The 12,200-nt window shown below is 30.1% G+C and overlaps 1 protein-coding gene across 1 annotated transcript in view; it reads right to left on the bottom strand.

Moving 5' to 3' along the window:
• Window positions 1-12,200, bottom strand: part of LOC100162449 (RNA pseudouridylate synthase domain-containing protein 2) — a gene marked incomplete at its 5' end in the record, with an annotated part of 153,378 nt that overhangs the window by 6,673 nt on the left and 134,505 nt on the right. Inside the window, 4 exons of the mRNA XM_029485782.1 lie at window positions 3,258-3,473; window positions 4,401-4,597; window positions 6,141-6,361; window positions 7,614-7,701. Coding sequence (XP_029341642.1) covers window positions 3,258-3,473; window positions 4,401-4,597; window positions 6,141-6,361; window positions 7,614-7,701 — 722 coding nt within the window. The remainder of the gene's footprint in view (window positions 1-3,257; window positions 3,474-4,400; window positions 4,598-6,140; window positions 6,362-7,613; window positions 7,702-12,200) is intronic.

Below are 12,200 nucleotides of genomic sequence, written 5' to 3'. Positions count from 1 at the left end.
TGTTGTTTGAACTTTCTCATTTCAGCTATGATGAAACACTTACTATCGTTACATCTAGCATAGATTTCTTATATATATATATAATTTTTTTTTGAAATAGTACTTAGATACTGAAAACTCTCAAATAACCTTCACGAAGTTTTCATATGTTATCTAAATATACGTTAAATAAAATATTATTTTTTGATTTTATATTTCATTTCATAATTATTTATTAATCTACGTTAAAAACAGAATTAGTTTATATTTTTTATACAGCCTGATGAGTTGTTGATTGTTAGTTTATATTTTTTCAAATAAACGTAAATAAAAAAAAATATGATACGAATGACTTCTTTTAAAGCTTGAAAATGTATTTAAAACAATCGTTGATGACATTTTTGATATTACTGTGGTTATTTAATATATAATGTTTTAATTTAACGATAAAATACCCATTATTTAAAACGTATGAGACACTAACTAGGGTTCATCTTACAATAACAGAAATAATTCTACATAAGAATACGATTTTAAATCCAAATACTAATAATAATGAAACCACGCTAAGCCATTTTCTCAAGAGATCTCGCTCATAAATATAACTGGGTATTTTCAAGGATCGCAAATAATAGAAACAAAGATACGAGAGCACAGCTGAGATACAATGAAATATAATAATATGTGTATTGTCTATATTATTTTATATCCGTTTTTTAATTAAATAATTTTTCCGGTAGAAGTTTAAAATATGAAACACTGAAATCATTTTAATTAACCACATAATATAATATTTATTTTTGTTCGGTTGTAAGATTAAACATATAAATTTAATGAATATAGTACAATGACGTATTTTTGTTTATAGTAGTGAGAATGTATTTTATAAAATAATAAAATTTTCTATAGCATAAAAACAAAAACACGTATTAATTATTATATAACTTGAAAAAATATTATTTCAGTACTTCTTTTGAATCAGTATCTGCGTTGATTACTAAGGTAAACGGTCTAGCGGTGAAGACATCTTGTACTCAATAATCTAAATGTGCTGACTAATTATTCGTCTCACTAAGGTACACATTTAATCTGTGATATCGAAATTGTATGACAAATAATTGACTGTGATTACGATAAGCGATGGTTTCATAAATTATTGTACTTAATACCTATAAGTATATGACAGACTCTTACGCTAAATGGTTGGCAGCTTTGAATACAAATAACTATAAGCAAAGGTATTCTTTGATACAAATAGTTATACTGGAATAGGTTAAATCTTATATATGAATGAAGTACACAAGCTATTTGATTGAAAAGAAGAAAATATGGGAAATAAATGTAACAACTGCTAGTTTATATAATATTATAAAGGGCAAATTACATATTGTATTTGCAAAGGATATGTTAAAATGTAATTTCAGAGGATTTTAGGTTTATGGAATATATTTTACACATCTTAAATGAATACATTTATAGTAAAGATTTTACCTATTAATAATAATATTGCACAGAAAAAATATCAAATTATTATCATTGTCTCGACCACGGTTGAATGTTACCTATTGACATTAATATTTTTATTATAAGCTGATTAATTTATTTTATTCTGAAAATGTATATTAGTTCGGTCGTTATTGTTGTTCTAATATTATTTTAAGATAATTAGTTGAAAACTAAATGAAAAAGCTTAATATGCAAGAAGTTAAATGTTGATATAATATTATGCGAGTTAAAATACATTTTAATAAATAATTAAAAAAACATAATCAATACAAATTTAAAAAAAGCAACTAATATGTTTTTAATTAATTATATAAATCTACAGTATTAAGAAAGTTAAAAAGAAAAGAAAAACTTAAAATGCTTTTCTCTATAGTCTAATATTATATTATAAATAATGCTGAGATTATGTTTGAAATCGTTATGGTCAAATGATATTGTATATAATATTAACAGATGTGATCTTGTAAAATACAATACATAATGCCGGGTTGCATGAAAAATTAATTAATTTAATGGTTCAATAAAATTTAATGGACCAATTATTATACAACTAAATCATATTTAAGGGACCATTATAGATTCAATAAATGTCTAGTGATTGTTCATGCAATCCAGTAATAATATTATAAAATATATTAAATTGTAGCAGTTGACCAGTAAATGAAACTGTTTTTATACTTTTGTGCCAACACACACACGGACGGTGCTATATTGCCTATACGATGCGCCGTTTTATAATTAATCCAACTGTATGTGCAAAATATTATTATCACTATTAAAAAAAAAAATTATCACACGAACATGAAAAAGGTATCCCATACATATTTTTCTATGCAGAAACCGTACTTGGTAAATGCAATGTAAAATAATTCAATTTATATTCTTGTCAATTATTTTAATTTCGAGCCTTATTTTATTATTGTCAAATAATTATACAGGTATAAGACGTAGGTACTCCAACAGACTTAATGAACGAATTGATTTGTAAGAAGAAATACAAAATATATTCAAATTAAATCAATTATATGTATTTTTTTAGTGCGTGTTAAGGTTTACATTTTTCTTCTTTGTATGAACACGACTAAAATATTTTAACGTAACTGTAGTCACATGGGTTTTGGAAATTATCCAAAAATAGTAATACGGCTGAGTACGATGGTTTGAAAAATCTTTGCCAATAGATTCGTCCGGGTGACAGTAATAAAAAATACCGACAACTGGCCGTGATGAATAGGACAACTTGTTGACGAACAAATAGTTTATGATATGGTTTTACAAAGTACGTGTTAAACACTAAAAAAAAAACACTATTTTTACAGCTATTATCGCATAAAAAATAAATTCCACGACTTTTCGTTACTATCCGTTGCTGTCACATAGTGAACGCCATGTTTTTTTGAAAATCGCTTACAAGTTTAGTTCTAACAGTGAATTTATTGAAATAAAAACAATAATAGTTTTTAAAAATCCGTGAAACGTTCCGATCTGGACTATGCGTGACGTAGAATGCCAGCTTAAAAAAAAAAAAGGCATGTGAACATTTAAAGTATATTATAACCTAACCTATGATACAACCAGAAACAGAAACTGTTGTAAATGAAACGCACCCAATGGGCAATGTAGATGACTGGTAGAGTATTATATTAAACATGTTCGTTGTATTAGTAATGTACGTATTTAAATTATCGTTGGAAAAATATTTTTTACAGATACATTGTATCAGTTAATTTATTAACATTATATTTTATTGTGTAGTAATTGATTTTGCTTACCCGGTGGTGATTTTTTTCCTTCGTCGACGACGTCCACATCTTTCAATATCGGCATTAGTTCCGAGTCGCCGTCCATGCCCAACCAGTTTTCGGCGTTGTGGATGTTTATCAAATCGTGAATCAGTTGCTCGTCTGACTTGCCGATAACGCCACCACGGCCTTTTTCTGGCCCGAACACCACGTGATTGTACAGTGGGTCGTTCTTCACGGGAAAGCCTGCATATAACGGGTTAATACATAATATTATAATATTTAAAGGATTGTAAACGGTCCATTTCCAAGGAGTTCAATATGAGTAACATATGAAGAGCGCGAGCCGTGTTGTTCAACACCTATCGTGTATTTCGTTTAACATTCGAAACACAATTAATTTTACTTAAGACTCAATTCTTAATTTGGTTTGTATAATGTCCATAAAGGTAACACGTTATCAAATTTGTTTAATTTCAAGATGTTGTATAATGAAGTTTAAGAGAGGTTAAATCTTAAAATATTTTAAAAAGTGGAAGTTTCAGGTGAACTATTATCGATAATTTCAGGTCTGTTTTCAAAAATTTTATCGCTTTACTATAGTTTGATGGGTATGATTGAAAAACGATGAACTGTTTTGGTACAGAATAATGACCATTCTTGAGTACCTACTACCAGGGGTGGTAGGCCATTTGAACCAAACATGAAAAATTCGCAATAATTGATGAAAATTTCAAGTATCTATATTTTGTTTTCGTATCTACAACAAAATAAGAAAAATAAATATTTCCAAAAACTTGTTTATCATAAAATTTCATGTTTTTCCATATTTTAAATTTTGAACAGTGATGAATTATGAATGTAATAATATTAGAGTGATGTTTTTTTTTCACAATAGTAGTCGAAAAAATGATCGATTTTCAACTTTGGGAGTGGTAGGAAATTAAATAAAGTGGGTTCAATATTTCCAGTGTTTTTCAAAAGCGTCGAGAGAAACAAAAAAAAAATTGAACCATGGAACGGCGCGACGACTCGGCGGTGTCACTTAGTCGACGAACAACTGTTGTAAATATTTCTCTGGCTCTTTGGCGGAAATAGTGTTTTGAAAATAATATGATTGTTACAGCATGTACATAATATCATTAAAAATATTTAAAATTACAAACGTTTTACCTAAGTATTGAAGGTGTACCCTGATCTGGTGCATGCGTCCCGAGTGTGGGAAGCACAATACCACACTGATGTTGGTCTTCTCGTTGTAGCCCACTAATTGGAATGTCGTCGAACAGTTTTTGCCTTTGTTGGATACCTTGCACACGCCTATCTTGTAGCTGACCACTTCGATGGGATGATTGCACTCGATTGTTTGCCTATATTACATAACAAAACGATTAATATTATATTATATTATATTTTTATTTTTTTTTGATCTTAAGCCCGGTAACTATGGCCATTATCTGTATTGGTTTTTGTACGTTTTAATGTCGGTAGGGGGAGGGACACGTGTGTGTTGGGTTTTGCAGAATTTTTGATTGGGCACTCGTAGGTATCTGCCATGCCCGGGAGGGGGATGGTGGCACTTGTTCTCCGGACACCGTGACTTGCCTGAAGAAAAATGCCGCCCGTGACCAAGGAATCTTAGACCGGTCGGCCACTCTGTGCCCCTATTATATTATTATATAATGGCCTAGAGAAATAGGTATAACCCTGTATTTACATTACAGGATATAATATGATTGGAGTCGACATGCTATTAATATAATACCTAATAACAATAATAGATTATGAAAAATACAATTTCTATGGGGTACACAAGTCGTACGAGTAAGGGCCTGTTTTACAATCATTGGTTAAACCTCGGTTAAGCCTAACCCACTAATTTTACCAGCCGAATTCGGTGATTTAACCTTAGTTCAACGATTGTAAAACAGGCCCTAAGGGACAGTATCTTCATATGACATATAGATACCTAACAATTTAAAATTTGATATTTGAAAACAAATTTAACCAGTAATCTTTGAAATTTTAGCTTTATACTTAATTTTAACTTTTGACACACTTAGAATCTCCTCTAAAATAAAAATAAAAAAAAGGTACCTACTTATTTAATTTTAAACTTGTTATTTGAATACTATGTTTTACCTCGTGGGTTAATTAAAACGGACATACATTATATAATGTGTTCAAAGAAACTTATAATAAATTATAGTGTCTTGTGTGTAATATTATAATTCTTAATTAATAATTTGTATAGGTATTTGCAAATTTAAAACTAGAGTAATACGTTTTATGATGAAGAGCGTCTTCTTATAAAACTAAGTTGTTGTACTAAAATGTATGAATAAGTCTTATTTTAAAAATACAGTCACACTGATCAAAGCATAAAACATTTTAAAGAATGTGTGTCTTTTATTTAAAATCCTTTGACATTTTTTCCAAAGAACCTTCTTTACTATCTATACAAGGTTCTTTTTATAGTAGAGTTCAACAATAATCTACTTTTTTCCATCTATAATATAATATAATATAGTGATTCTCATTCAAAGTACGGTTCGTAATTTTAAAATATATTAGAAAATGAAATGAAAATTACAGAAAACACATTTATGTTATATCACATGAAACCTATTCATGTTGGTATATATTGGTATGAATTGGTTAGCGATTCATCACTACATTATTACAAACAGTTAATACGACATAAGCATTGTAACGACATTGTAATTACACTATTATTAGCATAAAAACTTCGATCCGTGTCATATCAAACCAGTTTCCCTATGCGTGATTCCTTATATATTATTAATTAATGTCAGTTTTAGGTATACCGTATACTACATATAACTGCATCAGCGTATTTACATTTGTTTATATGACAACAATAATAATGACATAATAATATAATATACTCACTCGGGAAATCTCCCCTCGACTCGGCACACGTACTGTTTGTTCACCTGTCTGTTGCGGATTTGTGCCTCCATGATGCGGGCGTACCGGGGCGTCCGGCCGAACATGAGCAGACCACTGGTCAACCGGTCCAGACGGTGAATGGTCCTAAGATTTCTCAGGTTGTGCTCCTTGGCCAACACGAACACCACAGTGTTGTGCCGATAACGACCGCACGGATGAACCTGTCGGATGACGTGACAATGTTTTAGCTATCAATATTTATTAATATATTATTATGTAGGTTTATTATGCGCGAAGCAACAGTTAGTCTGAGTTAGAACACATTAATATGATATCATAATGCAGAAACTGCAGCGGACTTAACTCTTTGACCTTTTTTTTTTTTATCACATCTGCACGACCAGGCCAAGTGTCCGGGTTGAGATTCGTTTTAATATTTTGGTCGTCCATAGTGTCGGTTACCGTCGGCCGGTAAAGTGCTATAGCAATGTAAAAATTTACCGTACACTAATTTGGTTGCGCTATAAATAAATTGTCGTACGGTATTTTAGGTTGATAAGGATAAGTCGCAGACTTTCGTCGTGAGACGTGAATATTATGGTCCAAGAACAGCATGTGGGTGCAAATTTAATATAGGTACATCAATAATTATTATATAGGATTGTATTGCGATGATCAATTAATGAACGATATGGTGGATGAATGGAATAATGGATTATCAATTATTTTAAACTCTATTCACCCAAATACTTTGAAATTTATAAGATTAATGTATATTTAATATCGACATTTTCCAATTTTTACTTTTATATATTATATGCTCTTAATTTGTCCAATATGCTGAAATATTATGTATTTATATGTAATAACAACAGAATGTGCAAAAATAAACAAAATACAATTTTGAATATATCCTCTTTGTGACTTTGTGTTATGAGACATATTTATAGGTACATCACTCACATAGTTCTGTGACTTTTATAGACAAATATGAAAAAAACTAGAACTCATCCCTAGTGATAATTATTTTTCCCAGTGTAAAATTTGAGTTTTAATATTGTAATGGCATGAAATTAGGTATATTTAAATATAAACTATTTAGGATTACGGATATAAGCGAGCGACAATTTTTTTCAGTTTTGAAAAATTTACAGAATACGCATTTTTTCTAGCTAATTTTTTTTTGTTACACGACATTAATGACTTTAATTTTATGTTAATATAATAATAGTAATATAGTATATTATTATGCAGGCTATAACAATTAAAAACAATAATTAGGTAGGTATGTATTTTGTTTCATTTCAGACACACATCTCGTTACCGTTGTTTTAATAATAAATAGCAATTACAGTATGTATTATTCCCACGACACTTGACTGGACCAAAAATAAATCACCGTAGTTATAAGGTGGTTTAGGTGGTAGGTATATATATATTATATAATTAGGTAAATTATATAAATCAAGTTACCGGAATGCTTGCGGGTTTGTTGACTACCACGATGTCGTCGTCCATGTGCACGATCGTGATTGGATCGTTGGTTACCGGTACTTCATGTCTGTAACATAAATACACACACACAGATGCGAGCGTGTAGGCGTATCGTTCGTTAAAATTCTTTCAACAGGGTAAAATATTCAAAAAGTGGTTCAATATTTAAAACCGTTTTCATCCGTAATTATTAGACAGACAGACATAATATTATAATTCATTGTGAAATGGCCAACGAATAGCTCATGCGAGAAAATACTATACCCATACCGTCGACGACCTAAAGTTGTGTATATTTTAAACAGTTAATCAAGCCTAACCCAAATCCCCCATAACTGAACACTAAAATACCAATACAGAGAAGAACAATAACACTTAACTCACTTAGATGATTACAATTTATGCATTTAAAAGAGTGCGAAAGTATTCGATTTAACCTAAATATCGTCGATTCTCTAAACAAAACTCCTCACCAACTGTAGTTTTCCCATATCCATTTCCCAATCAGTAATAACTATACTTAAAAGTTTATTATCAATAGCAATAATTTTATAGTCTGTTTTGAATTGAATTTCAATATTACGCTGGGAATATTGCCAGTTAACAAAATGTCAACACATTATGTAATTTTTTTTTCTGATACACCTGTTTTACTATTTTGGTGCTCTTTGTGGTACCTAAATTATTGTTGTGAAATGCAGGGAAAATCTGAGGTTGGAAACGTCACAACATTTTCTTTTTTTTTCGCGATTGTGGGTGATGGTTGGTTGAGACACAGCGTAAATGGCGCCTACATTGACAGTGATAAAGAGAAGAGATAAAAACCAAAACGCCATACGTACGCGAATTATAAGTCATAATCGTAAAACCGAAAGGAACGAAATTTCGCGACAGTTCGAATTACCCGTCAAAATAATACTTCGTGCAGCGTATAATATAATAATAGGTGTACATGAGCAAAATTCGATACATCTCAGTGTTTGTTGGCGAGGGGTCGTAAATTCTAGCCAATTGCTGGATCGGTCGCATTTAAAAAGCAGCGTTGAACCCGCGTGACTGATATTAAATGATACATCTAGATAATAACGCGCAGACCAACAATGTGTTTATTAGTATGGGAAACGAACTAAAAACAATAATAAAATGAAGAAAGAACGACGCCAGTCGTTTCCCGTAGGTATGTCATTTATAGTATCAATATAATATTATATTATACTCAATGATAATATAATACCAGTGTATAATATACTAGGGTGGTTCACCAAGCATGCCCACCCCCCATTATTTAATTTAATAATTTATTTATTAAAATTATGATTTTTGGAATTTCTGACCGTGTTTTAATTAGTTACATTTTTATTTTTTATATCGTAGTTTTAGGAATGTCATTGGTGAAAATACAACATTTTTTTTCAATCAATTGATTATTACCATAAATTATTAAACGGATAATTATTTTTGAACATCTCGACGTATAAAAATCAAATTTTAAATGAATATCTTCTGAGTTATTAGTATATATAGTATATATCTGCTAAAAATTGTAGTCCTTAAAAATGGTTTTACAGAAATATATAGTAAATCTAGTTGATATTTGGTCAGTATCTATAATATACTTGAGGAGAATTTTTACAAAGTATAAAATGTTGATAGATTGATGTTAATTACTAAAAAAAACATAGCCTCCGCATATATTCCAAACCCATTATCATGGACCTATACTATCCTTAGTACATAAAGTCAAATAATTAAAAAACGGATCGTTCAAGTTTGATATTGATACATCAATGTTTTCCAAAAAGTAATCCGATTAACAGTTTATATAGAAAAATGGGTATATTTTCGAGAAGTTGGAATCGTCACCGCGAACACTCCTCAAATGGCTTAACAAATCCAAGTATTTTAAAATATGGACCTTGAGTAAAAAGTAAAAAGTTCCAGTCATCAAAATTTGAATAGATTTGTTGTTAAAAAGAAAATAAATGGCGATGAATAAACATCGTAATCACTTGGAGTGTGTGAATAACGAGTTGAAAACTCTTGAAATCCGCGAATTACTTATTTTATTGCAAATAGTAAAAATTTCAATATTTGAATGCGTGCATTTTTCCTCCTATCTTTTCCTGTCGACAAATATGTCAACGAAGCGAGATCGTCGTCCGACAACCACGTTTGTGGTTCGTACCGCGTGACAATTGAAAAGGGGGATCTCAAGTCGTGCGCATGCGCCGATCGACATAACACTATTTTTGTTCTGTGTGCTATTTTTTTTATTGTAGTTTATAAGTATTTGTTTGAAGGTGTAATGTGTGTGTGTGTGTGTGATTTTTATTTTTTACTAAACTTTATATGTAGGACATAGGTACATAATATTGTATAATATTATAAGGGTGTTTCATCGAGTTTGTCCTCGGTATTTCTTTTCTCGTATATCCATTATCCACGCCTACGGCCAACCCGTTTCAATGGTACCCACGACATAATAAAAATCAGTAATGTTAAACTTTTAAAATATTTATACAAACTAACTCCTATATTATTATAAGTTGGCCGTCTTTAAATATTCATACCGCACGTGGTTATAAAGGTTTTAGTTTCTTTTATTCCCGCATCTGGGAGAGAAAAAAAATGTACACATTTTAACAATCCTCTTTAATAATTAAGTCGGTACTATAATACTATGATGATTTGCCATAATCATATATTTTAGAAAACGTTAAAAAAAGTTACTGATGAGGAAAAGCGTTGTGAAACACCCTGTACAGTGTACATATTATAATATTATGTTCTATATGAGTATTATTATTTTCAAGCAAGACCTGCGCAAATTTAATTTTCTTTGGGTACTTTTATAACAATAATAATTGGCAGATTTTTTTTAGGACAATTTTAACACGTACGCAATACGTATATATGACGCTTGTAAAATAAAAAAAAAAATACCCGTTGTAATCAAGATCGCAGCAGGTACGTCAAGTTTAGAGAGCGTCAGAAACAATACGCGAACGAATGTGTTTGAGTACACGCATGCACTCTGCCGTATCGGATAAATGCAGGCGGACTCGATCGTTACTTTTGAACACGAGGGTTTAATTTTTTTCATTTATGTATGTATATTATAAATGTCAACTATCAAACGTCGGGCGACAATATGAAATAATTTAAAAATGAATAAAAAATCCACATAACAAAATATGTGCAACTGCAGTGCCGAACAAGACGACGTAATTTTGTGTCCAACGTGAAACATTTTACGCAAACTATTGAGTCTTTGAAAACCGTTTAACGCACCAGTAGTGCTAAAATCGAAAAACAACCAGATGGAGTATGAAAAAGAGTAAAAAATATGTGCCGACCTTAATATTAAGTCCTATCGATTAAGATATAATTACGCCCTAACGCATAAATATTTTTTAAAAAGAAGAGGGACGAAGTCCACCCACGTCCGCCCACAATATAAGCATTACTCAACAGCATTGATTTATAACGAATATACATTTTCAACAATATTGGACGGTATTTTAAACACATCGACAAGTACCGCCTACTATCTTATAAACGTACACAAACTTTTGATATAAACATATTATTATATCGTATTTTATTTTTAATTTAATTTTGTATATATTTATGTATACGTCAAACTCGTTTATATAATGAAACAATACGACGATTGATGTTAAAATCAAGGCTTGCTTTTAATAAAAAAAAATTTAGTTTTACGTTATTGTATTACTTATTTAAATTAAAACATTATATTTTATAAGAATTTCGTTTTTTTTGCTATTTAGAATTAAAACGTTATACGAATTTCGCATTGGTCTTCATTTAGAACTAAGACTTTTTGGATTTTTAACATTTAATGGACGTTATATCCGCATGGCTGCAAATATCTTCGTCTCAGTGTCTTACTAACGCATAACATACCAAATTTTACGTGCAGAAAAATCCGTTATTTTTAATATTAGAGTGAACTGACGTTTATTATAATTCAAAAAATAACAATATTTATTGGGGCACCTTAAAATGTTTTTTTTTAAGTTTTAATTTTTTACCAATTTTAAATTTGTATTTTTTTTTTTTAAAAATGACTTAATACTCATATCAACCACAAATATTTAATTGGTAATGTCTTAGGTGATGACCAGCATAAGGTAAATAGTGCTAAGATTTTTCTAAAATAAAAATTACTTACGTTGAAAAGTATTGCCACAAACCAAAATATATTTTATTTTCATGGCACAGAAATATAAAATTGCTTTAATTATTTCACCTTGCGTCATTTTTGTTTAATGATATTATATAATAAAGATTATGTTTTGTTTTGCGGTATCTTATCATCGATTTCCATTTAAATTACGTTAAATTAATGCAATCGTTTTTTTGTCATGTGCAATGTTATTGTACAACGTTTGCCCTGGGTAAAAGTCGATAAAAGTCCTCGTTCAGTGTTCCGATTTAAATTCGTTAAGTAAGTTAGGCTCATATAGATATAACCTCGGTGGTTTAACGAAAACAAAAAAAAAACAGTCAATATTCTCTATAATAGTAAGTTGTGTAGGGGTA

This window comes from Acyrthosiphon pisum, chromosome X (genome assembly GCF_005508785.2).
Source record: "Acyrthosiphon pisum isolate AL4f chromosome X, pea_aphid_22Mar2018_4r6ur, whole genome shotgun sequence".
NCBI classification, from domain to species: Eukaryota; Metazoa; Arthropoda; class Insecta; order Hemiptera; family Aphididae; genus Acyrthosiphon; species Acyrthosiphon pisum.
This window is presented reverse-complemented; position numbering and strand designations above follow the sequence as displayed.